Source organism: Triturus cristatus, chromosome 7 (assembly GCF_964204655.1).
Source record: "Triturus cristatus chromosome 7, aTriCri1.1, whole genome shotgun sequence".
Classification (NCBI taxonomy): domain Eukaryota; kingdom Metazoa; phylum Chordata; class Amphibia; order Caudata; family Salamandridae; genus Triturus; species Triturus cristatus.
In genome coordinates, this window is record NC_140590.1 from 1,659,419,461 (window position 1) to 1,659,446,819 (window position 27,359).

Genomic DNA, 27,359 nt, shown 5'->3' on the forward strand with positions numbered 1-27,359 from the left:
GGAATCAGCAGGGCACTGGGTAAAGGCTGGGCAGGTCTTGAGAGAATTGTGGGGCCTTGTTTGGTTCTAACTCGTGGTTTTGTATTTTAAACACACAAACAATGACAGTCCCACTTTAAAGCATTGAGGTCCAACAGAGGTTCAGGAGGACTGGCTCAGCGATAAGTTTAAAAGAAAACCACTAGATATGTAAAGGAGTTCCATGTAGAACCATTGTAGGGCAATTTATTTCATGTAGATATCTTCAAAATCTGGTAAACACCCGCCCCTCCCTGACGTACATTGGATACCCTTAGTTTAAAAGGGAACTACAGCAAATAATTTGGGGGGCGCTAGGTGGCGCACAGCGGAATGGCTGCCTTCGGGTGAAGCTCCCGCAGCCCAGCGAAGAAATCCTTAATAATCCTTCCTGAAAGTCGCATTTGATAGCCCACGCGGGCCTGTGTGGGTGGACCAACATCCCCACCGCAGTTGGAGCGCTGTCTCATCCCTGGCGACCCGGAGATATCGGACTGCGAAGCCGCCACAAGTTGTGCCGGCTGTGGAGGACGTCTTGCTGGAGCTGTGTCCGGGAGGCTGCTGCGACGCGAGTCCGGTGCGTCTCACGTGGGTGACAGGCCCCACCTCCGGATCCACGGCTGCGGGCGGCGGCCCTGCGACGTGTCAGCTGGGGGCTCGCTGGGACCCGCGTTAGATCCCCCCGGCCGGGGGCAAGAGGACGGACTGGACTACGGCGTGATGCACAACAGGCGCGGGCGTGGTGAGTGGCGCGCCCGGCTGAATCCCCGGCTGGGGTCGCCGCCTTCCCTGCCCGCGCCGGATCCTTACTGCGGCGCGGTGCCGTCCCGCTCGTACCGGCCTGCGCGGACCCCCCCCCGGCTGCTGCCCTACTGCTAGCCCACTGGGGGCGATTACACGACCGCCGGAGGGACAGATCGGAAGAGGTGCGAGGCCCGGAGAGACTGTTACCTGCTGCGCTGACCGCTGACCCTCCTGCGCTGGGGCCTTCGAGGTGGTGCCTACGCTGGGGCCCCGACTTGGATCCTCTTTGCCCCCATATACCGGACTCTCTTCTGCTGACGCTCCGCGCGGAGCTCATCCCATTCACTCACGGAGAGTCGCTACTGGCCGTGGAGGTGAGCGGTGTGCTTGTGGGGTCGCGGTTGGCCCCGGGGAGGGCGGCTGGTCCCCAGCGAGATCCTGCGTGGCAGGTGGAGGGGGTTGCACGAGGTGCTGGTGGTTGAGCCAGTGACCTGCTACACGATCTGGCCGATCTCCCTCTTCCCTAGGCTGCCACTCCCCCCCTCCTTGGCCGCTTGCCCCCGGGGCCCACCCGGGCGTCCCCCCTGATCCCGCCGCGGGTGGCCTGGTGGCGCCGCCATGGGGAAGCCGGACAGCCGACAGCCTCGCCTTACTTTTGAGTCCAAAAAGCAGACCAGGCCGCAGACGGAGGCTACTGCGGCGGGGTCGGAGCCGGTGGAGGCCCCGCCGGGGGATGATGTCAAGTCCATCTTGCTGGACATGCGACAAAGTCTTGCGACCATAGTCGACAAAATGGATTCCATGCAATCCCGCATGGACTCGATCGTACATAAGGTTGACAGCCATGGCGAACGCATCACGGAAACGGAGAGACGTATCTCAGACACCGAGGATCGCACAACGGAACTGTCCGCCGCTATGGCGCGCATGGACAAAATCCTCCATGTAATAGCAGCCAAAAACGAAGACTTGGAAGCGCGTAGTCGGAGGAACAATATCCGTATAATTGGCATACCAGAATCGACCCACACGGGCAAGATGGAGGACTATGTGGAGGGTCTCCTGCGCGAGGTGGTGGGCACGGACTCCCTATCCCCCCAGTTCATAGTGGAAAGGGCGCACAGATCTCTGGCCCTGAGGCCACCGCCGGGGGCTCCCCCTCGCCCTATTATAGCACGCCTGTTGAACTTCCGTGACCGAGATGTCGCGCTTCGGACGGCGAGGGAGAAGAAGAGCCTATCCTATGGCGGCAACGCCTTCACCATTTTTCCGGACTTCACCCCGGTGGTTCAGGAGGAGCGAAAGAAATTTGTCCAGGTCAAGCATAAACTACGCGCTGCACAAGTTGACTATGCGCTTCTTTACCCTGCCCGCCTGCGCATCACGCATCAAGGAAAACAAATCTTTTGCACTAAACCCCAACAGGTGGAGGAGTTTTTGAAACGACTCAAGAAACGTGACCAGGACTGCTCCTCACCGCTGGCATCAGACTGATGGGCCTGGAGTGTTGACCTGTCGATTTTGAGACTGAGGCCTGTCGGCTGGTAAGGCGGTGCGAATATCTGCTATCAAGGGACTTGATATAGTGACCCATGGGCCCGGCTTTACTCACTGTGAGGGGCTGATAGCGGGGTGTAGAAACTCTTTTTCTTGCACTAGACTCTCAGGAAATTATCGCCTCGCTGGGCACCCTCTTTGATCATGGGGTGAGCCCGGCCCAAGGGCGGGAAACTCTCTCCTGGATCGAGGGGTTTATTGTGTATTCACCTAGACTGTCCTCCCAAGGGTATTACCCAATTGACTTTAAGTTTTCATGTTGCTCCACTGTGGCCTTTGCTATGGACGGAGTTCGTTAGGGGGGGGGGGGGGGGGGGCCGTCCAGATAGCATGTTTGGGATGCTGCTGTGGGAGGGGGGAGGGGGGGGGGGCGTTGGGGATTTGTACTGTTTGTTAAGTTTGTATGGGATGTGGCGCTGTTGGCATGGTCTACTACATACGGGTCGGGGGGTGGCGTTTGTACTATATTGCTGGGTGTGAGTCTTTTGGTCTTCCATGAGTGATCCGCAAACACACAGGGTCTCTACTGGGCAGCTTAACTTTTTATCCTGGAATGTGAGGGGCTTGGGGGACCATAGGAAACGCAGGCACGTCCTAGCATACCTGGACAGGCATCACGTGGGTGTGGCCTTTCTTCAGGAGACGCACTTAGATCCCTCCAGGCCGGTGCTATTTGCCTCGCGCTGGGCGGTGCACCGTACCTTCTCCTCCTACTCCACCTACTCACGTGGGGTGGCCATCCTCATTAGGAAACATACCCCGTTTGTGCACATGGGCGAGCGTATAGACCGGGAGGGCAGGTATTGTATTGTTTGGGGGCGCATGGGCACGGATACGCTCACTTTAGCGTGCTATTATGGTCCTAACACTGATGATCCGTCTTGTCTTCAGGCGCTGTGGGGAGAGATTCTGCGTATCGGTTCCACCCACCTAGTGTGGGGGGGTGATTTTAACATAGCTGTTGACCCCGGGAGTGATAGGTCGAAACCGAACCCACACCACTACTCCCGCTCGCAAGCATATGTGCATGACCTTCTTACTGAGCGTCATCTATTAGACACGTGGCGCTCTAGGCACCCGGTGACAAGGGAGGGCACGCACTGGACTGCCGCGCACTCCACGTGGGCGAGACTGGACTATATCCTGGTTTCACCGGGGCTTGCCCCCGCGATAGGCTGGGTAAAACACCTCGCTCGCACGTACTCCGATCACGCCCCGGTCCTGCTGAACTTTGTCATGACTGACCTCGCCGGGTCTCCAATGGCGTGGAGATTGCAGCCCACTGCCCTGCTGGATGACGTCTTCAGATCAGAAATAGCGCAGGAAATTGAGAGCTTCTTCCAACGCAACGGTGGCACGGTGGATAGTGTTGCCGTGGTGTGGGAGGCCTTTAAAGTCACGATTAGAGGACTGTGCATCTCTAAGGGGGTGGGGGTCCTCAAGGTTTTACGTAGCACCCTTTGTAAACTTGAAACTGACTTGAAAGACTTGGAGAGTGCCCCCACGTTTCATACTGATGCTGGGGCTCAAGCCCGCTTTCGGGAACTGCTGACAGAATATAAAGACACAGCGGACAGAGAGGTCCGATTCAGGGGGAAACACTTTCAAGCTCGTAGATACGGGGAGGGGGAGCGCCGGGGTAAATACCTCGCTTGGGCAATCCGACCGCCCCGCTTTAACAACCAAATCCTCGAGATTCAGGATGGATCGGGGGAGCTCCACAGAGACACCCGGTCTATTATGCAAACATTCGTCACTCATTATACTGACCTGTACTCCTCCGCTCACACGGCACCGCCGGAGCTGGCTCCCTATTTAGGGGAGACCACATTGGGATGGCTATCTGATAAGCAGAGGAAGTTCCTCATGGCACCGCTCGGGATTGACGAAATTCGTGAGGCCATCATGCAAATGGCCTCGGGGAAAGCCCCTGGCCTCGACGGGCTCCCGATCGAGTTTTATAAGTCATACATAGATATCCTTGCCCCGATCTTGAAAGAGGTGTTTGAGGAGGCCCACACGCTGGGAAAGCTCCCCCCTACCATGAGAGAGGCATTGATTACTTCCCTTTTGAAGCCGGGTAAACCGGCGGCCTCCCCTGACTCCTACCGGCCTCTGTCCCTCCTTAACTGTGACGTAAAGATCCTCTCTAAAACTCTGGCTAACCGGCTGTCGCTCCTTATGCAGGGGCTAGTACTCCCGGATCAGTCGGGTTTCATACCGGGCAGGGCGACGTCGCACAACCTGCGCACGCTATTTGCCACTCTGCAGAACGTTGACCCCAGCCTCCAGATGGTGGCCGTCTTTTTGGACGCGACGAAAGCGTTCGACTCCCTGGAGTGGGATTACCTTGTGGCGGTGCTGACTAGTATGGGTTTCCCCCTAGTTTTCCTGGGCTGGTTAGCTATCCTTTACGGTGGCCCCCGTGCCAGGGTATTGATCAACGGTAGGACGTCGGAGCCCTTTGGAATCGCCCGGGGGACCAGGCAGGGGTGCCCCTTATCCCCTCTCTTGTTCGCACTGGCGGTGGAGCCCCTTGCTTCGCGGTTGCGACAGCGTCATCAACATAGGGCGCTGATCTGCGAGCAGAGGCAGCTTCTGCTGTCGCTCTATGCAGATGACATAACTTTGTATGTGCGAGACCCCCAAAACAACCTGAACCCGCTACTCAGGGAATTCATCACGTATGGGGAAATGTCAGGCGTGCGAATCAATTGGGCCAAGTCTCAGATCCTCCATTTGACGGATGGGTGTCGGAGGTTCTCACTTGACTATCCCATAGAATGGTGTGAGTCTGACGTAAAATATCTAGGCGTCAGGATATCTCGCGACAGGGACGAACTGATGCGCTCTAACTATGGTACGGCACTGACACAGGTCTCCTCCTGCGTAGACCGCTGGATAGCGCTCCCCCTCTCGATGGCTGGACGTGCTGCCTTGATTAAGATGGTGGTGCTCCCCCGACTTTTGTATCTGTTCATGAACATTCCCTTCCCACCGGGTCGGCACTTTTTCAATCGACTGCGCTCGGAATTGATTCGGCTAGTTTGGGGCGGGAAGAGACCTCGGCTGAAGTGGGAGGTGATGACCTCCCCCTACTCCCGGGGGGGTTTGGACATACCGGACCTGGAGTTGTACTACTATTGCGCTCAAGCACACTATGCATATTACTGGTTCCACCCCATTGCATTTATGCCCCAACTCGCTGCGGAGGACTGGCTGGCGGCTCCCCTGCCTCTGCCAGTCTGCTGCATAGTACTCTCCCTTATAATACCTCGGACTATAATGCGTTGCAGGGAACGGTACGGGCATGGCTGGAGATATCTAAGCGAGTTGCGAGCTCGTTCTTGTACTCGCCCCTTCTCCCCATTGCCTACCACCCGCAGCTGCCTCTTCTACAGGAAAGACTGTTTCAAGACTTGATCCACAAACTGGGGATTCAAAGGTGGGGTGATCTATTCTCGGCTGGGCGCTTTCGAGATCGGGAACACTTCTTTGATGGGTACGCGCCTACCCCCTTGGAGCTATTCACCTACATGAGACTGAGGCACGGCATGCGGTCCATATTACAGACATTCCCGGAGGAACCCGAAATCACTGACCCATTGCACAGAGTCTTACAGGCGTCCTCGCCCTCCCACCTGGTCTCCATACTATACCACACAATCCGATCTGACACTGCACTTGACGCCTCACGGGCTCGTGGGGAGTGGGAGCGGGAGTTGGGGCTAGAGCTGGGAGATGACAGGTGGTCATACTGTTGCATACAGACAGAGCAAATCTCTGCAAGCAGCAGACATCGTATCATACACTTTAAGTTCCTAAATCGTCTGTACTGCACACCGGTCACCAAACACAAATTCAAACTGCAAAACTCGGATAATTGCGAGAGATGTCATGCCCCACATGCGGACTTCCTGCACTTGTCCTGGGGTTGCCCCGCAATTCAGACCTACTGGACCCAAGTGTTCTCCGCTGTCTCACAGATGGTGGACTTACTCCTTGAGCCCGACCCGGTGCAGGCCCTATTGGGGTATACCAAACACATTCCGCGGGCAAGCCGCAGGTTTGTCACGGCGGCGCTGTTGTTGGCGAAGCGGAGGATAGCGTGCCGTTGGGGGCGGGGGAGGGCTCCGAAATTTAAGGAATGGCTTAAAGACCTTGTCTACTGCCAAGAACAGATCCTGGCATACTCCGACCTGCTCCCGGCTCGATCCCGCCCCGCCGATATATGGGGCCCACTACAATGTTACCTACTGCAATATCCAGAGGCCCTGACCGGGGATGCCCCTCCCCCGGCCCTTGATGGCGTTGCTTCTGCTGCTCATGATTCACAAACTATGCAAGGGATCGGTTGAGCTGTTGCGGTGCTGTGGGGGCGGGAGTTCTTCCACGATTGCCAGGCTGGGATGATCGGGTTGCATATCTGTCACACGTGTCTTAAGGATTGCAGTCATGCCCTGGGAGAGGTATACTGTATGGGGAAGGTCCGCTGAAGAACCCCTCAGGACTACACTGTTCGCTTTTCTTGTGTGTGGCTCTGTTGCCGGTTTTTCCTGCCCAGGGTCCCTGTGCTAAGACTCATGATAATGTCTATTTTGCTGTTCCCGCCCCCCCCGGACATGCATTGGATATACTGATGTAATGATTCAGACCTTGAAATGCCACCGAAGTTTGATTATGATAACTGTGTGATTGTATTGTTTTGATGCAAAATCCAATAAATAAAGTTTAAAAAAAAAAAAAAAAAAAAAAAAAAACTACAGCAAATAATTTGTGTACTAGCCACAAATAAGTTGGATTTGGAGACATTCCAATAAATATCACCCACAGCGGTAAATAAACCGAACCATCAAAGTCCTGTTTTTCCTAAATAATGTAGAACATGTGCACAGTGAATAACACAACTCTATGAGCATATGTGGTGCTGCTCCTGCTTGTATTTATTTAAGAGTGCTGACCATGAATACCATCTTGGCATAAAGCAATCCCGCCAGCCTCCACGCCAACATGGCTTGTATGGAAGGGCTATTGGCCCTTGTTTTGTAAGTCTGCTTCATGTCTGTTTCATTGAGGAGGCTCGATGAAGCAGTCTGTAATACAGCTTTTGTTTACGCCAATAAATAAACATTTGCATCTGGGGCTACGATTAGAGACATTTCTTAACATACAATGTTAAAGGTCATAATAAAAGCGTGTTATGTGCTCAAAGTACTCAAAACACTAATTTGCAGAGGATTTTTTCCACTTGTGCAAGCGAAAATATTGAATGTCTGTCACACCAAAGTCTGCTCCTCCCTATAGAACTGGTCCCTATGGGCACTTCATAGCACGACCCACCTTGCTCAGCAGAACACATGTATTCTTCCACACCCCCAAGATACTCAATTACCTTGTTAATTCTTTCCATCTCCGCATGGTCCATCTAAATCCAAGAACAGATTGTAGTTTGCTTAAACCGCATACATAGAATAAATACATGTATTTATATAGCTACGAGTTCTTTATGCCTCTGTTGTGTCGTAAAATGTTCTGGTCCCTCACCAGGGCAAACTTCCAGCATCAAGCAATGCTTGTGTTAGGCTGCCCATGTGCATGACGTAGCATGTAATTGGAACACGTCTGTGTTCATTGATGTATTTAATGTTCTCGAACAACTACATTTTCATTGCTGATTTATCTGTTTTTTGCTTAGAAATTGCGTTCTGTTTCGATGCCTTAAGCCTGCTATAAAGTAACTGGTAATCACTAATTACCCTTGCTCTCTCGTTTAACTTTGCTGTCCTTATAACAAGTCGTGGCATTTGCAGTTTTTTTATTCACAAACTGAAGATGCGGAGTCAGATAGGCTTGCTTAAAGAAGCAAAGAAAACACTGTCCCATATTCAGAAGAATATATTATGCCACATTTTGTTCTGTATGTCATTTAAGTGCACCCACTTGCAAAAAACCTACAAACGGCCTGATTCACATAGGTAAACTTACACTTTTGTGTAAATTTACAGGTTTTTTTTGGCATTCACAAAATACGAGTTTCATTTTTCTAATAGTAATTTCATGACTGCGGACATTCCGCAGTCGAGGGGGAGAACTCCGCATATAAAATGTTAGGACATGCCTATCTTTTTATGTGCAGAATCTCCGCTGCAAGTGTGTACTCTCTGCAGTCGTAAAATCACTATTAGTAAAATTAAACTCATAGTTTGTGAATATATATAAAAAATAGTAAACTTACAGGCCCTTAATCTTCTAACTCATTTTCCTAACATTTCTCTTTGAGAGTACAGCTTAACTCTATTAATGCTGCTTGCTTTAATAACAGTATGTGTGGGACCTTTGGCTTGCCAATGTTTCTTTTGGTGATCGTGCTATGATCTGATGGCTCTCTCATGTTGAATTATACAAAGAAAACATGCAGATGATGGTGAGGATGTACCTGCTATTGTCGTGAGTGGATTAGTTACTAGCCCAAACAGCCAAGGAGCTGTAATCAAGTGGTATGTCTTATTTTGTGTAGCTGGAAAGAGCTACAGTACACCTATTCTTTTCCCAAGTCACTTTCTAAATGAAGCAGGCACATGCTTAACGGATTGTGTAAATTGGTTATTTTTGTAATTGTGCTGTGACTTGTGCTCAGGAGTCTACCCCATGCCGCATTGCAAATACTATCAATGGGCTCCCATGGGAAGCTTGAGTTGTCATGTTCATTGTATTTTAAATGGTTTATGTTGCTGCGCACCGAACATACGGTTGCTCACACTGTGCAAAGAGAACATGCAGCCGACACTTATAACTAAGCTGCTATTTGTGTAACCATCTTGGTTAGGGGCCAAACGATGTACAGCAATCTACAGAAAGAACAAGTAATACTTGGTGCTTAAGAATCCTACAATTCACCCGTGCATCTACTCTGCTACCTGGTAAGAGGAATGAGAGATCAGGTGTATTGTATTTTTAGTTTGAGCCTGGGCAGCGCATGTGCTGCTCTGTGAGGCATGCTGTATTCAGGCAGGGACTTGAAGCTCTGCCCACTCTCCGCCCATATTTTTCATTGGCTTGTGTCATTGTCCACTGTAAACTGTGGCTGTTCATTGGTCAATAGGCTTAGTAGTCCCTCCTTACTACTGCCTTGTCTCATTTTGTAACCTCCCATGGCGACCCCCCCTGTTACGTATGTTGTTACTCAGTACGCTCTCATGACAGCCTCCAAGCACTATTTTCTCAAATAGCTTTGTCCTACCTGCTGCAGGCAGGGCACGCTCTCTCCTAATGCTTTTTAAAAATGTTATAGCACGATCGCTGAAAGCACAATGCAGGCAGCTGCACTGCAAGCTTCTTCCAAACCCAGAACAGGTGAAGCTTGCCTTAGGCCAAGCCCTGCAATCAACCCACCATGCAGCAAACCTCTGCGGTGCATGACTGTTGGTTATATTCCTTGGGTGTGGACTTCAGGGCCAGGCCTACAGCCAATCCCAGCGTTCAAACCACTCTTCTGCCGACAGCGAGTGCCTAAGCTCTTTAGCGAGCCTCCAGCTTCACAAAGAGTTATCAAGCCGACCACTGGTATCTTAACTTTAATGCAGAACCATCAAACACTGTCTAAGTTTTTAGCCAATCACCAGCCTCCCCCGACCTTTACTTTGCCCTTTCTTCTCTTTTACGGATCGGCATGTAGCTCGAGATGCCAAGAGAATACCAAACATGCCAATTGTCTGCCAGATTTTCATTTGTGTAGAATCGTCGAACTGCAGCAGCATTACAAGGTAATCAAAAGATGCATTTTCAGTGGAAAAAGCGACATATACCCATTATTTGCATATTTAAAATGGGGGCCCAAATGCTGACAAAGTCATGAATCAGACATGTCGAAAGGCATTTTTTCTTGAAACAGAAGGCATCTTCCTGCCTCTCAGCAACTGGTGCTCATGTAAAGCGCACCAAGTTTGCGCTATATAAAACTGAAAAACATGTCTCTTTGAACGTACATCAAAGGCAGTGACGGCTTATACTATTGCAAAGTAAAGGGTTGTTTTTTTAGGGTAAAAATGGAGAGCCCAATAGGGACCCGTCTCGGAACCTGCTTTTAAAAAACTGCCTGTGCTGAGCACCGGCAGGACCCGGCCCACTTAAAGCCCCAGTCTGATCCCTTTCTACCAAAGGCAATTCGCCTCCGATGTACTGTTGATGCCAAAATGCACTGGTCTTTATCACAGGTAGTATGACTCACTCCATGACGTTTCCTTGGCTAATGATAGATTTAGGGCAACAGTCACTGAACCACACCAGGCGCCCTGACAAACAGTCCAAGCTTACCGAGAACTAGCTTTGGAAAGTGCTGAATCTTACGATCTCCATTTGTCAGGAAAGGGACAACACAGGCAAACATCTGTCAACCCACTAATGCTACGAAGTAGCTCCTAATCACAAGAAAGCTATATAAAAAAAAATAAGTAAGTAAATTCTAAAGAAGCAATCTGTGAAATCAATAAAAGTATTAAATATTTCCCAAAATCAATTATAAGAATGGGCAGTACATTCCATGATGAACTGTTACTTAAAGTAGCCACTCATTTTCTCTGCACATTCTCCCGGGAAAAGGTTTTCAAACTCTTGACTGTGCTTACACTAAAAGTATTCAAAACCCAGTAACCCTACTACTTACATTCATGGTTTTAATTGAGTCGGATCCGCCTCAGTCTCAAAACCTGGCAGCAGTTAAAAACAGTAATTACAAAGAGTCCCTATCGTGCGTTGTAATACTATCCTTAACTCTACACAAACCAACACCGATTGGGTGTAAAATAATTGTGAAAACTATTCGGGTAATGCAGTACTCCATCCCCAGGCATCAACACACATCATGCACACCATGACCCCGGTGTCTCTGCTGCAGGTGTGCCGCAGTCTGGCGCTCTCAGCATGGCTGCAGTCGTCCGATCTGAAGTGGGTTTACTTTAAGTTCCAAACTCACTGGATTTGTTTTTATGTTATTTTTTGAACATGTGCAGTGTTTTTAACAATGCAGTTCTTCGAAGTACACCTTGACCAGAAAGAGCAGTACGGAGTTACTGTGGAAGTGCAACAGAGCCTCCTCACATATAGTAAAGTTGTTCTGGTTTTGTTGCTAATATGAGCCAATCTCCCAAGTTTAAATACAATCCCTTCCAGAGTAGACCCCAAGACACATGCTTGTTTTATAAATACCATCTGTACTTTTAGTATATTTTGTATGGACACGTGCACTTTGTACTTTCCTTCCACCATCACTAGAATGCCTAGGTACCAAAGCCAACAAACACTGCCTATGTCCAATGGCTGTTTGCACAGAAGCACCGGTAGACACCACTTACATCTGGCAGCTGAGAGATACTGAACATATCAGCAGCCCTGCTGGCGAAAACACTACCAGCCACACCCCGGCAGCCACCACACACCCCGTGGCCCCTCCTCCAAGATTCCATTGTCAGATTCATCGCACAGCACATTGTAACTGCAGACGTTAGTCTGGGGTAAGTAAGTACCATGCATAATTTACACGTATTACTGCACAATGTCAGTGTGTGGCCTAATAAGTGACTGACACATCCCACGTGATTGCCTTTTCCACAGCTGTGCCAGCCTGTGCTGCATGGCTGAATACTTATAAGGTCCTAAAAGCGAGACCGATTGCATTGCAAATGCTTGTTCTAGTGGTCATAGCAAAAACACATCTCTGTGAATTCAAATCTTTCAAGCAATGATGCAAGTAGTAATATAATTTTTTTGCCACCACAACTACCTTCTAGGCACTGACAGTGTCCGCAGGCTTTGGGAATACATTTCAAACTTGCTTACTTGGCACAAAGGATCTCCAGAATTGGATCTTACTAGATTTTCAATGAATGGCCCTGCTGTCTATGAATGTGGAATAATCCATATATTTAGACCTTTAGAATTATAGCATAGAGGAGATTCCCTTATCTGCAGAGCCTTAACACCAACTTTCTATAAATCTGAAATTAAACCTAAAGATGACAAAAATTTACCATTCTGGTACAGTGCACATAACACAGATTGTTCAACATATTTTCAACATTTCTGTTAGGTACAAATTGTATGGAAAAGGGTGACTTATTCTATAATGTATTACTGTGCTAAATGCTAGTAGATTCTATGTCATAATACTGCATAAGGAAAATGCTACTTACCCAGTAGGCATCTGTTCTTGGCATATAGAGCTGTAGAGTCATATGCTTTAGCAATAGATCGCCATCTAGTGTTGGGTCCGGATGTTTGCACTTTGTTTTTCTTCGAAGAAGTCTTTGTAGTCACGAGGTAGGTGACTTCTCCTTTCGGTGATAGTGTGCATGGGCATCGGCTCCATCCTTAGATTGTTTTGCCATAAAGCGTGTTGATGGAGTTAGTAAAGTAGTAAAGACAGATGTCCATGTATAATGTATCTAAATAAGATAATACGGCAACAGCTAGAGGTACCCGGGGAGGCGGGTGGGCGCATATGACTACAGCTCTATATGCCAGTAACAGATGAATACTGGGTAAGTAGCATTTTCCGTTCGAGGCATATGAGCTGTAGATCATGCGCTTTAGCATAGACTATACAGCAGTTATCTCCCAAGCGGTGGCTAACCTGTAGCTGTTGCAGTGGTTTGGAATAGCGTTCATAAAACTGCCTGGCCCACACCAGCTTGCTGTCTTGCTAACAATCTACACAATAGTGCTTTGAGATTGTGTGTGGTGTAGACCATGTTTCAGCTCTACAGATGTCATATAAGAGTATGTGCCATAGAAGCCCGCAGTTTGCGTGTATAGTGTGCTCTAGGGGGAATTGGTAATGTGTGTTTAGCTTTAATGTAGCATACTTGAATGCACTTAACTATCCACCGTGCAATACCTGCTTTTGATATGGGATTGCCTTTATGCAGTGGCGCAAATGCAACAAAACGTTGTTTTGTTTTGCTAAAATGTTTTGTTCTTTCTATTTAATATAGTATGGCTCTTTTGACATCTAATGTGTGAAGCGCATGCTCTGCCACTGAATCTGGTTAAGGGAAACACACAGGCAACTCAACAGACTGGTTTATATGAAAGGCAGAAACGACTTTGGGTAAAAGTTTGGGATTAGTCCAAAGAACCACTTTATTTTGGTGTATTTGTAAAAATGGTTCTTGTATAGTTAATGCCTGAAGCTCACCCACTCTTCTAAGAGATGTGACGGCTATAAGGAAGGCTACCTTCCAGGTGAGAAACTGTAGCTCACATTTGTGTAAAGGTTCAAATGGTGTACCCATGAGCCTAGTAAGAACTATATTGAGATTCCACACTGGAGAAGGTGGGAGTCTAGGAGTAATGATTCTTTTGAGTCCTTCCATAAAAGCTTTGATAGCAGGTACTCGAAACAGAGACAAATGCTGTCTGTTTTGTAAGTAAACAGCTATTGCCGCAAGATGTAAGCGTATGGATGTATACGCCAAATTAGAATGCTGTAGGTGTAATAGGTAGCAAATTATGTTTTGGATTGAAGCATCTAGTCGATTGATTTGATTGTTGGTACAGTAAACTACAAATCACTTCCACTTTGCTGCATAGCATGCTCTTGTGGTAGGGCGTCTAGCCTCTTTAATGATGTTCATGCAGTCTGGCGGAAGGTTAAGGTAGCCAACTGTAGGATTTCAGGCGCCAGAGCGCAAGGTTGAGATGACTGGGATCTGGGTGTCTTATCTCTCCATGGCTCTGAGTGAGAAGCTTGGGTGAGCGGTGTAGTTTTTGTAGAGGAACTACTGATAGTTCCAACAAGGTTGTGAACCATGGCTGTCGAGCCCATGTTGGAGCAACTAGGATGAGTGTCAAGGAATGCTGTTTGAACTTTCGAACTACTAATGGAATTAGCGGGAGAGGTGGAAAAGCATTAGCAAATCTTTCTGACCAATTCATCAATATCGCATTGCCTTTGGATAATGGGTGTTGGTACCTGGACGCCAAGCTTGGGCATTTTGCGTTGAGGTGTGTGGCAAACAGATCTATTTCTGGGTAGCCCCACATTTGGATGAATGGGAGGAGAACTTGAGGATGAAGTTCCCATTTGTGGATCTGTTGTCGTTGATGACTGAGCAGATCTGCAATCTGGTTGTTTACTCCTGGGAGGTGTTCTGCAAGGAGATATATTTTTGAGGTATGGCCCATCTCCAGATGCTTTGAGCTAGTTGTGAAAGCTGTAGGGAGTGTGTCCCCCCCTGTTTTTGTAAGTAGTACATTGCTGTCATGTTGTCCGTACGAATTAAGACAGCGTTGCCTACTAGATGCGTTGAAAAGCTTTGAGAGCAAGAAAAATTGCTAGTAGTTCTAGATGGCTTATGTGGAGTTGTTTTTGTTGTCAAGTCCACATGCCCTGAATGGTGTGTGTTTGAAGATGCGCTCCCCAACCAGTGAGAGATGCGTCTGCTGTTAGTACTATCTGTGGAACTGGGTCGAGGAATGGCCGTCCCCTGGAAAGGTTTTGTATATTCCACCACTGAAGAGAGCGATGGGTGCGGCCGTCTACCAACACTAGATCTGTTAACTGTCCTTGAGCCTGGTTTCACTGACGTGCTAAGCATTCCTGTAGTGGACGCATTTGGAGTCTTGCATAAGGAACGATTAGAATGCAAGAGGGCATCGTTCCTATTAATTGCATGAACACTCGGGCTGGAAGAGAGTGTTGAGGTTGAAATTGTGATATTAGATTTTGCATCTTGCGTATTCTGACTTGGTTGGGGTATGCTAGAGCTTTGCAAGTATCTATTGAAGCTCATAGATACGCTTGTGTGTTGGATGGCTGGCAATGAGACTTGGCGAGGTTGACAGTGAACCCCAAGTTGTGAAGTAGTTGAACTGTTCTTTGAGTGTGGCGTTGCGATTTGGCTTTTATTAGCTAATCGTCTAAGTAAGGGAAGACGTGAATATGTTGTCTTCTTACGTGAGCTGCGACTACTGCCAGACACTTGGTAAAGACTCTGGGTGCTGTAGTTACCCCGAATGGGAGAACTTTGAATTTATAGTGTGTTCCGTCCACCAAGAACCTGAGATATTTTCTGTGAGCCGGGTGAATGGGAATATGAAAGTAGGCGTCCTTTAAATCCAGAGTGGATAGAAACAGTGGGAGCACCTGTTGTAGTGTGACCATGTGGAAGTGGTCTGATTGAATGTAGAGATTTAGCTGTCTGAGGTCTAATATAGGCCTGAGAGAGGGATTAGGAAGTACAGGGAGTATACTCCTGTCTCTTGATCATTAAATGGGAATGGTTCTATTGCATGTTTTTCCAAGAAAGAGAGAACCTATTGTTTTAAGAGAGTGAAATGTTCTGGCGACATTGTATGTGGTCTTGGAAGAATAGTCGGGGGAGTGCTTGTAAGCTCCAAGCAGTAACCATACTGGATAATTTGTAGTACCCATTTGTCTGAGGTGATTGAATTCCAGACAGGTAGGAATTGTGAGAGACGTCCCCCGACAGGTGTGGAATGATTGCCGGTAGCGGAGGAAAGTCACTGTTTGTTTGCGGGGGAAGTACGTGTGGAGTTGCCTCTGCCTCTTCCCCTATTATTGTTTCCTATATAACCTCCTCGAAAATAGCCTCTGAAAGAGGTGGATTGGTTGTTACCCTTGTTAGAGGATGAGGGATTTTCGGTGGACACTGTCTTTGAACCTCCCCTGTAAAAGGAGCGGCGAGAGGACCCTCTGTTAGTTGGTAATTGTAAAGCCCCCATAGACTTTGCGACCTTAGTGTCCTTCTTCATTTTTTCAAGGGAGGTATCTACAGCTGGCCCAAAAAGATGTTCCTTATCAAAAGGCTGATTTAGTGTGGAGGATTGTACCTCCTGTTTAAATCCGGAAATCCTAAGCCAAGTGTGTCTGCGCAGTAGCACGCTAGTATTTACTGCACGAGCTGCTGTATCTGCTGCATCGAGTGCACATTTAATGGAAGTGTTAGTGATAAGTTTGCCTTCCTGGATAAGGTCATTAGCTTTTGCTTTGTACTGATCGGGTAGGTGTTGCATAAGTTGTTCTAACTCATCGTAATGAGCCCTATCATAGGGTGCTAGCAGAGCCTGAGCATTTGCAATACGCCAATAATTTGCAGCCTGTGCAGCCACTCTCTTACCTGAGGCATCAATGAGCTTGGACCCCTTGTCAGGAAGGGGAGCCTCACCTATGGTTTGAGAGTTAGCTCTCTTGTGTGCGTTAGAGACTACAAGAGAGTCCAAAGGCAACTGACCTTTAATACAAGCAGGTTCTGTAGGAGTGAGTTTATATTTTTTGTCTACTCTGATTGTGTGTATTCTGGCTCTAACTGGGTCTTCAAAGACCTCATCCGTGTGCTTTACCATTGCCTTTTAGCATAGGCAAAGTGTGAGTAGATCTTTGGGAATAGGTGAGTGTCTCAAAGAGGAAATCCTCTTCCAAAGGCTCTTTATGGAGCTCCACTCCATGATATTGGACAGCTCCGTTAATGAGTTGAGCGTATCCAATGTCATCAGGTGGGGAGGGTCTAGAAGGATACAGGTCAGGGTCATTGTCTGTATCGGGTTCCTTATCGTAATTTTCTCAAAGGTCAGTGTCTTGAGGTATATCCTGATCTTGTGGTATATCAGGCTCTTCGTCCATATCCCCACCCCCATAATCCTCATCCTCAATGTTAGGTGAAAGTGAAGGTGGTGGTGAATTTGATGGTGTGATAATCACATTCGGATTATTGGAGGAGAGGGAGGTGGAATGTAAGGGGGAGAAGGGTTAGTACCAATGTCCTTTTTCTTAAGAGGTATAGAGCAGTCCCCTGTGAGGTCCAGCTTCCATTTTTTAGGATGAGTGGCCTAAATATGTCCTGTTTTAGGGTTAATAACAAGTCTTTTTTGTTTCAGGTCCAAAGGTGTCTCATCGGACCGAGGCTCTTTGGGTGGAGTGTCCTTTTCTTTGTGTGCTGTTTTCGGTGTCGAAAGTTTCGGCTCCGGCGCCTTTGGTGTTGGAGTTTTAGGCTGCGAGTCTTTGTGTTTGGTAGGTTTTGGCTCCGATCCTTTCGGTGGTAAAGATTTGGGCTCCGATTGTTTCGGTGCAGGAGGTTTCGGCTCCGGGCCTTTTGTGCGGGGGATTTCGGCTCTGAGGATTTCGGCTCCAAACCTGTAGGTGTTGAGGATTTCAGCTCCGAACTTTTAGGTTTGGAGACTTTAGGTTCCAAAGTCTTCGGTGTCGAAGGTGTAGTCTTCGGTCCCGGAAGTGTGCAGACCGGTAGAGACTTCGACTTATGTTCCGGTGCTGAAGGTGTTGGTTCGGCACCAGAATGGGGCCGGCTCAAGCCCGAGCCGGAAGGCTTTTCTTTATGTTTCTTAGCCGGGATGGAGGGCAGGGCATCAGAAACTTTTTGTCGGTGCCGACCTGAGCCCGGAGGCTAAGGTGGTACCAGAGCCTTTGTTTTATGTCGACTGGGCACAGGGGGATCAGTACTCACGGTACGCTGACCCGGAGTGATATGCTCTTCTTCCTCCATGTTGGAGTCCGCTTCGGACACAGAGACCTGTTCTTCTTCCTCGGCTCCTTTGACTGGATTTTGCATATCTGGATCTTCTCTGAAGATGTCCGGTACGGAGCTGCTGTGGTGTTGCATCTCGAGGCGTCGAGCCCGACGATCACACATTGTTTTCTTCAATCAGAATGATCAACACGCTTCACAGTCCATTTAGTTGTGTTCCGAGGATAAGCAGAGGTTGCAGACCTCGTGCCAATGGGTGCATGGAAACTTAGCACGACACCCAGGACATAGTTTAAATGGAGTCTGTTCCATTGACTGCTAGCGCAGTCAGCATGGGTAGGCGCAACGGCCCGCCTCGAGTTTCTCGATCTAAGGTTTTCTCGCTTGAATTGATGCGCGTCGAATAGGGAACCGAGATCGAAGACAATCCCGTCAAGAGTAGAGGATTGCGCATCGAAGAAGTTCGAAAACGATACCGAACCGGAGTGCAGCAATACACATTCGATCCCAATGGCGGAAAAAAACAATCTTAGGATGGAGCCGATGCCCATGCGCACTATCACCGAAAGGAGGAGTCACCTACCTCGTGACTACAAAGACTTCTTCGAAGAAAAACAAAGTGCAAACATCCGGACTCAACACTAGATGGTGATCTATTGCGAAAGCATATGATCTACAGCTCATATGCCTCGAACATGTAATTTAGAACCTCAAGCAAACACAAGCATTTAACTTCATATTTTTCTGTAGCCCTTCATATATGCAACGTTAAGCTCAGGAGTAATTTTAATACATAACACATTCTCTTGTGATCACATGGCATGTTTGGTTAGTGCAATGTTATGGGTACCTTGAGTCCACCAGCATGGTTGATGTTGACCCCTGAGCAGCCTGCATGGCAGGGTGAGTAGTACATAATGTTGTCAGTTCCACAAACAGGGCTGTAGATCTCCTTTGAACAGTTGCACCCTGAATTGCATGATGCTGTAAGATGGAGGCTGCCCTCAGTATGAACACTGCAGAAAACAGAATGAAAAGCACTGTTATCTGCACTTCAACAAACCCACAACACAATCAGCCTCTTCCACATGTTAGGAAGAGTTGTATGGCACATGAAACAAAAATAAACCATTGTAACTGTCCTCCTTCTCAGGGGTGTGTTGAAGAAGAATTTAAAGTGGTAAGGTTCAGCGTGGTGCACCGGGTAAAAAAAGGCACACTGACAGGACTACACCTCTTTAAAATAGCCACATCACGGAGAGGCTTACCCCTTTGTAGCATCTTTGTAGGGCCAAAGTTGAAAGTTTGAAAATGCTACTCACTAACTTCAACTCCTTAGGCTTGTCTTTTCACAAGAACACTGGCTCCATGTGTTTAGGCTGCCCTGTCTCTCCCTCTATAATTGTGAAAAGCTGGGTCTCTTTCAATATAACCTGTGCCTCAACAGAATCACAATGGACTAACTCATCCCTATATATGACTTTTTAAATGAGTAGAAACCAGAATGCTTCCCTAATGCAGATGCTGAACGTTAAAAGTGTATTGTATTTCTATTAAGATTTTGATAAACATTTATACCCAGTCTTTGAAGGTTCTACTTATATACATGGTCACAAAAAAGAATACAAAAGTGCAATTAAGACAATTTGATCAATTGGAAAAATGTGCTTATTTTGTTCATTTTTTCTGTTTCCCAATCAAGTTGAATTTATTTTTCATCAATTATATACTGAAAATATAGGGTAAATTCATTGCTGCTTAGCACTCTCACAACTTCATGAAAAAGCCTAGGTTTAATGTCCCATAAGAAATTAACAGGCTTGTTCACCACTGGATGAGGTAAAGCATGACTCATTGCTCTCCCCTTTATTTGGCTGCAATAATTCTGAACACACATATCATTATTGTGTGTACAGAAATCTACTATTCATATTAGCATTCCAACACATGCAAATTAACATACAAATCTTGAGGAAAAAAGTAATTAAGAACTGAAAGGAAAATGCTACTTACCCAGTATGCATCTGTTCTTGGCATATAGAGCTGCAGTCACAAGGTAGGTGACTCCTCCTTTTGGTGATAGTGCGCATGGGCATCGGCTCCATCCCCAGTTTGTTTTGCCGTAAGGGTGATGATGGAGTTGGCAAGAGTAGAAGAGATATTCATGTATCTTGTATCTAAGTAAGATGATACTGCGACAGACAAAGGTACCCGGGGAGGCGGGTGGGCGCATATGACTCTACAGCTCTAAATGCCAAGAACAGATGCATACTGGGTAAGTAGCATTTTCCGTTCGAGGCATATGAGCTGTAGATCATATGCTTTAGCATAGACTATACAGCAGTTATCTCCCAAGCGGTGGCCGACCTGTGTCTGTTGCAGTTCTTTGAAATAGTGTTCTTAAAACGGCCTGACCCACACTAGCTTGTTGTTTGGCTAGCACATCTACACAGTATTGCTTTGTGAATGTGTATGGCGTAGACCATGTTGCTGCTTTGCAGATGTCATCTAAGGGTATGTTCCCTACGAATGCCATAGAAGCCCCTAGTTTGCGTGTAGAGTGCGCCCTAGGGGGAACTTTCAATGTGCGTTTAGCTTTAAAATAACATATTTGTATGCTTTTAACGATCCACCATGCAATACCTGATTTTGATATGGGATTGCCTTTATGCGGTGGTGAAAAAGCAACGAAGAATTGTTTTGTTTTTCGAAAATATTTTGTTCTTTCAATGTAATATAGTGTTGCTATTTTTACATCTAATGTGTGAAGAGCACGTCTGCCACTGAGTCTAGTTGAGGAAAAAATACTGGTAGCTCAACAGACTGGTTGAGATGAAAAGCAGAAACGACTTTGGGTAGAAATTTGGGATTAGTCCTAAGAACCACTTTATTTTGATGAATTTGTAAAAATGGTTCTTGTATGGTTAGTGCCTGGAGCTCACCAACTCTTCTAAGAGATGTGATAGCTATAAGGAAGGCTACTTTCCAAGTGAGAAACTGTAGCTCACATTTGTGCAGAGGTTCAAATAGTGGGCCCATGAGTCTTGTAAGGACTATATTAATATTCCATACTGGAGAAGGTGGAAGTCTAGGAGGGATGATTCTTTTAAGTCCTTCCATAAATGCTTTGATAGTGGGTACTCGAAACAAAGACAAATTCTGTCTGTTTTGTAGGTAAGCGGCTATTGCAGCGAGATGTAACCGTATAGATGTATAGGTTAAATTACAACGTTGTAGGTGTAATAAGTAGCAAATTATGTTTTGGATTGCAATATCTAGTAGATTGATTTGATTGTTTGTGCAGTAAATAACAAATAGTTTCCAGTTTGCTGCATAGCATGCTCTAGTAGTAGGGCATCTAGCCTCTTTAATGACAGTCATGCAGTCTGGCAGGAGATTAAGATAGCCAAACTCTATGATTTCAAGAGCCAGATCGCAAGGTTGAGTTGACTGGTATCTGGATGTCTTATCTCTCCATGGTTCTGAGTGAGAAGCCTGGGGGAAAGGTGCAGTTTTTGGTGAGGAACTACTGAGAGTTCCAATAGGGTTGTGAACCAGAGTTGTCGAGCCCATGTGGGAGCAACTAGGATCATTGTGAGGGAGTGTTGCTTGAGTTTCAACTACTAATGGAATTAGAGGGAGAGGTGGAAAAGTGTAAGCAAATCTCCCTGACTAATTCATCCATAGCGCATTGCCTTTGGACAATGGGTGTGGTTACCTGGACGCGAAGTTTGCGTATTTTGCGTTGATGTGTGTTGCGAACAGATCTATTTCTGGATAGCCCCAGATTTGGAAGAATGGGATCGGAACTTGAGGATGTAGTTCCCATTTGTGGATCTGTTGTCTTTGCTAACTGAGCAGATCTGCGATCTGATTGATGACTCCTGGGAGGTGTTCTGCAAAGGGATATATCCTTTGAGGTATGACCCATCTCCATATGCTTTGAGCTAGGTGTGAAAGCTGTAGAGAGTGTGTCCCTCCCTGTTTTTGTCTGTAGTACATTGCTGTCATATTGTCTGTACGGACTAAGACAGCTTTGCCTACTAGATGCAGTTGAAAGCTTTCAATGCCAGAAAAATTGTTAGTAGTTCTAGGCAGTTTATGTGAAGTTGTTTCTGTTGAAGGGTCCACATGCCCTGAACAGTGTGTTTTTGAAGATGAGCTCCCCAACCGGTGAGCGATGCGTCTGTTGTTAGCACTATCTGGGGAACCCGGTCGAGGAATGGCCGCCCTTTGGAAAGATTTTTTGTATTCCACCACTGCAGAGAGTGATAGGTGCGGCTGTATACCAACACCAGATCTGTTAGCTGACCTTGAGCCTGGTTCCACTGACATGCCAAGCATTCCAATAAGGGACGCATTTGAAGTCTTGCGTAAGGGACGATTAGAGTGCAAGAAGCCATCATTCCTAGCAACTGCAAGAACACTTTGGCTGGTAGTGAGTGTTGAGGCAGGAATTGCCATATGTGATTTATCATGTTGCGTATCCTGACTGGGTTGGGGTATGCTAGAGCTTTGCAAGTGTCTATTGTGGCTCCTAGATATGCTTGTGTGCTGGACGGCTGGAGGTGAGACTTGGTGAGGTTCACAGTGAATCCCAAGTCGTGGAGCAGCTGTACTGTTTTGTGAGTGTGGATGTATGCAGCGGTGTTGCGATTTGGCTTTTATTAGCCAATCGTCCAGGTAAGGGAAGACATGAATGTGCTGTCTTCTTAGATGAGCTGCGACCACTGCGAGGCACTTGGTGAATACTCTGGGTGCTGTAGTTACCCCGAAGGGGAGAACTTTGAATTGATAATGGTGTCCGTCCACCACGAACCTGAGATATTTCTGTGAGCCGGGTGGATGGGAATATGAAAGCCGGCGTCCCTCAAATCCAGAGTGGATAGAAAGTCGCCTTGTTGAAGTAATGGGAGCACCTGTTGGAGGGTGACCATGTGGAAGTGGTCTGACTGAATGTAAAGATTTAGTATAGGCCTTAGAGAGCCGTCCTTTTTTAGAATCAAAAAGTATAGTGAGTACACTCCTGTTCCCTGATGATGGAGGGGGACTGGTTCTATTGCATGCTTTTGTAACAGGGAGAGGAGCATGAGATGTTCTGGTGACACTGCACGTTGTTTTAGAAGAATATTTGGTGGTGTGCTGGTAAGTTCCAGGCAATAACCATATTGGATATTTTGTCTTACCCACTTGTCTGAAGTAATGGAATTCCAGACAGGTAGGAACTGGGAGAGACGTCCCCCGAAAGGTGTGGGATGATCGGGGGGGGGGAGCAGAGGAAGTCACTGCTTATTGGCAGGTGAAGTATGGGTGGAGTTACCTCTGTCTCTTCCCTTGTTATTATTTCTGATGACACTGTTTTTGAGCCACCCCTATAAAAGGAGCGGCGAAAGGAACCCCGGTTAGAAGGTAATTGTAAGGCCCCAATGGACTTTGCAGTTTTGGTGTCTTTCTTCATTTTTTCCAATGAAGTGTCAACTGCTGGCCTGAAAAGATGCTCTTTATCAAAGGGCAGATTAAGTATGGAGGATTGCACCTCCTGCTTTTAGAGATTCCAGAGATTCAAAGCCAAGCGTTTCTGCGTAATAGTACGCTAGTGTTAATGGCACGAGATGCTGTGTCTGCTGCATCTAATGCACATTTTATGGAAGTGTTGGTAATGCGCTTCCCTTCTTGGATGAGGTCGTTAGCTTTATTTTTATACTAATCTGGTAAATATTGCATGAGTTTCTCCAACTTGTCATAATGTGCCCTATCGAAGCGTGCTAACAGAGCCTGAGCATTTGTAATACGCCAATGGTTAGCTGCCTGGGAAGCCACTCTTTTGCCAGATGCATCAATAAGTTTTGACTCCTTATCAGGAGGAGGGGCGTCGCCTGTAGTTTGGGAATTAGCTCTCTTGTGAGCATTAGATACAACAAGAGAGTCTAAAGGTAATTGGCCTTTTATATATGCAGGGTCTGTAGGAGCGGGTTGGTACTTTTTATCCACACGAGGTGTTAGTATTCTGGCTCTAACTGGGTCTTTGAAGACTTCGTCAGTGTGTTTTAGTAATGCCTTGAGTATTGGTAATGTGTTAGTAGACCTTTGTGAATGTCTCCACAAGGAAATCCTCTTCTAGAGGGTGTGTGTGTAGCTCCACTCCGTGATATTGAGCAGCCCTGTTAATATGCTGTGCAAACCCGATATTATCATCAGGAGGTGAGGGTCTGGAGGGATACGGGTCGGGGTCATTATCCTGGTCTGGAGTTTTGTCATAATGCTCCCAGGGATCAGTGTTCTGTGGTATGTTATGATCCTCTGGCACAAAATGGTCCTCATCTCCATCCCCATTCCCATCTCCGTCCCCATAGTCGTCGTCTTGTGTGTCAGGTGATAGTGGAGATGGTGGTGAATTTGATGGTATTATTATCAAATTGGGGTTAGGAGGAGGAGAGGGAGGTATGTAAGGGGGAGAAGGTTTAGTACCCATGTCCTTCTTTTTCATAGGTATAGGGGAATCCTCTGTAAGATCCAGCTTCCATTTATTAGGCAGGATGGCCTGGTGGTGTCCAGTTTTAGGGTCAATACTGAGTTTCTTTTGTTTAGGATCCAAAGGTGGCTCTTCAGGCAGCGATTCTTTGGATGAGATTGATTTAGGCGTTGAAGATTTAGGCGGAGAGTCTTTGGGCGCCAAGCATTTTGAGTCTGAGTGCTTTTTAGCTGGTTTTGGCTCTGAGCCTTAGGCGTGGGGTATTTCGGATCAGAGCCTTTCAGAGTGGGTTTCGGCTCCGAGGGCTTTGGTGTGGGTTTTGGCTCTGAGGCTTTAGGTGGGTGTTTTGGCTCTGAAGCTTTAGGTTTGGAGGCTTTCGGCTCTGAGTCTTTATTTTTGGAGTGTTTCAACTCCAAGGGCTTTGGTGTCGAAGGTGTCTTCGGTGCTGGTGTTGTGGGTAGCAGTAAAGCCTTTTGTTTGTGTTTCGGTGCAGAAGGTGTTGGTTCGGCACCAGATCCAAACTGGCTCAAGCTCGAGCCCGAAGGATTATGTTTGTGTTTCGTAGCTGAGCCCGAGGGTGGGGTGTCTGAAACTTTTTCAAGGTGCCGACCTGAGCCCGAGGGCAAAGGTGATACCGGAGTCGTAGGTTTTGGGTGGGTGGGCACAGGGGGATCTGTACTCACAGTACGGTGACCTGGAGTGATGGTCGGTTCTTCTTCCATGTCGGAGTCAGCTTCGGACACGGAGACCAGTTCTTCTTCCTCGGCTTCTTCTGGCTGGTGGAAATCAAAAACATCGCCGAAGATGTCTGGTACAGAGCCGCTTCTGTGTTGCATCTCGTGGTGTCGAGCCCGATGGCCATGGATGGTCTTCTTCGATCGGAATGATCGACACGCTTCGCAGTCCTTCTCGTCGTGTTCCGGGGATAAGCAGAGTTTACAGACCTCATTCAAGTGCGTGGAAACTTAGCACGACACCCGGGACATAACTTAAATGGAGTCAGTTCCAACAACTGCTGGCGTGGTCGGCATGGGTAAGCCGGACGGCACGCCTCGAAGTTCCAGATCGAAGGTTTTTAGATTTTATATGATGCGCGTCAAATGGGAAACCAGGATCGATAGACAATACCATTGAGGGTAGAGGATTGCGCGTCGAAGGGGTTCGAAACGATAGCGAACCAGAGCGCAGCAATACACACTCTGGGGATGGAGCCAATGCCCATGCACACTATCACCGAAAGGAGGAGTCACCTACCTCATGACTGCAAAGACTTCTTCGGAAAAAAACAAAGTGCAGACATCCGGACCCAACACCAGATAGCGATCTATGCTAAAGCATATAATCTACAGCTCATATGCCTCAAACACTATATTATTTTTGATAAGATATAGAGCAATAGTTCTTAACATACGGTCACTGGACCTCTGGGGGGGTCTGTTACGCCTTCTCGGGGTGTCCATGACTGTTTAGGAAATGAAACAATATTAGCAGATTAATAAAGTGCATGTAAATAAAAAAGAAAACCCATTGTAAATATGAAGGAATTTGAAACTGGAAACTTAAAATTAGGGGCCCAATTACGACTGTGGCAGACACACTGCCGGCCTACCGCTGTGGCGGTCGATAACACCCCGCCAAGCCAGCTGCATCCTGACAGATGCATTACGACAGTACCGCAGGATCTGGCGGTGTGTCGGTGGTGCAGTCATGGAGGCAGCATGCTGCGGCTCTAGAAAAGAGCCTGCAGCCAATGCCAGCATGCTGCAATATCCCCAGGCAGTTGAGTGCACTGTTTCCCTGCAGCACGGTCTGCAGGAGAAAGAGTGCTCGTAACAGTGCCAATGGCATAGGGGTAGATACAGCTGGCACCAGTAACATGTTCAAGGGCACACTCGCCCTGGAAACGTGTTTGTACTCCAAAACCTGTCTTCCCGCTGACCTTTTCATGGCGGCAAAAAGGCAGGCAGTGATGAGCCTGTCGGTGGAAATTCCAGACGGGCCGCCTTCATGGACCGCCGCTGACACTGCCGCCACGGTAGCAGACACGTTGGCGGACTTGTGGCAGTCTGCCCACCCTGCTCGTGGTCCAGCGGTTCAAAGACCGCCAGGGTCATAATCGGGCCTTAAGTTATTATCCTTATCTTGATCTGTGTGAAAAGTGCAAGTACAGAAAACAAAAGTATGGATGATTGGTGGGCTCAATTAAAGTACTAGTATGTGCCTACATAAAGAGTATGTGCAATAAGACAAAAATGACAAAGTGATGAGCTAGAGTCCAGCATTTTTCTTAGTTGTTTAAAAATAGAGACAGATTCCAAAAAGCTACAAATAGCACATTAAAATGTAGCTTTTTGTATATTTTTTGTTAGTGAAGAAGGATTATGTTACTTACCCAGTAAGCATCTGTTCTTGGCATGTAGAGCTGTAGATTCACATGCTTTGCATAATCCTGCCATCTAGTGTTGCATCCAGATGTTTGCAAGTTGTTTTTCGTCTAAGTAGTCTTTTCCAGTCACGAAGTAAGGTGACTCCTCCTTTCAGTGATAGTGTGCATGGGCATCGACTCCATTGTTAGATTGTTTTCCCGTAAGAGGGTGAGAATGAAGTAAGTGAGTTTAGTACAGAGATGTCCATGCGTTATGTAATGTAAATAATGAGAACTGCAACAACTACAGGTGAACAGGAAGGTGGGAGGGCGCATGTGAATCTACAGCTCTACATGCCAAGAACAGATGCTTACTGAGTAAATAGCAAACCGTTCGAGGCATATGTGCTGTAGATACACATGCTTTACATAGACTTTATAGCAGTATTCTCCAAAAGTGGTGTCTAACCGGTAGGTATTGCAGTTGTTTGAAAAAGTGTCTTTAGCACTGCTTGCCCTACATTGGCTTGATGATGTGCTAACACATCCACACAATAGTGTTTGGTAAATGTGTGTGGTGTGGACCATGTTGCTGCTTTACAAATGTCAGCTGTAGGGATGTTACCTAAAAAGGCCATAGATTATCCTATTTTACTAGTGCAGTGTGCTCTAGGAGGTATAGATCAAGTTCTGTTAGCTTTAGCAT

The 27,359-nt window shown here is 47.2% G+C and overlaps 1 protein-coding gene across 1 annotated transcript in view; it reads right to left on the reverse strand.

Annotated features, from left to right (window-relative positions):
• LOC146812650 (solute carrier organic anion transporter family member 4A1-like) overlaps window positions 1–27,359 on the reverse strand; it is a 542,408-nt gene that overhangs the window by 164,221 nt on the left and 350,828 nt on the right. The window contains exon 8 of the mRNA XM_085619748.1: window positions 18,667–18,832. Coding sequence (XP_085475874.1) covers window positions 18,667–18,832 — 166 coding nt within the window. The remainder of the gene's footprint in view (window positions 1–18,666; window positions 18,833–27,359) is intronic.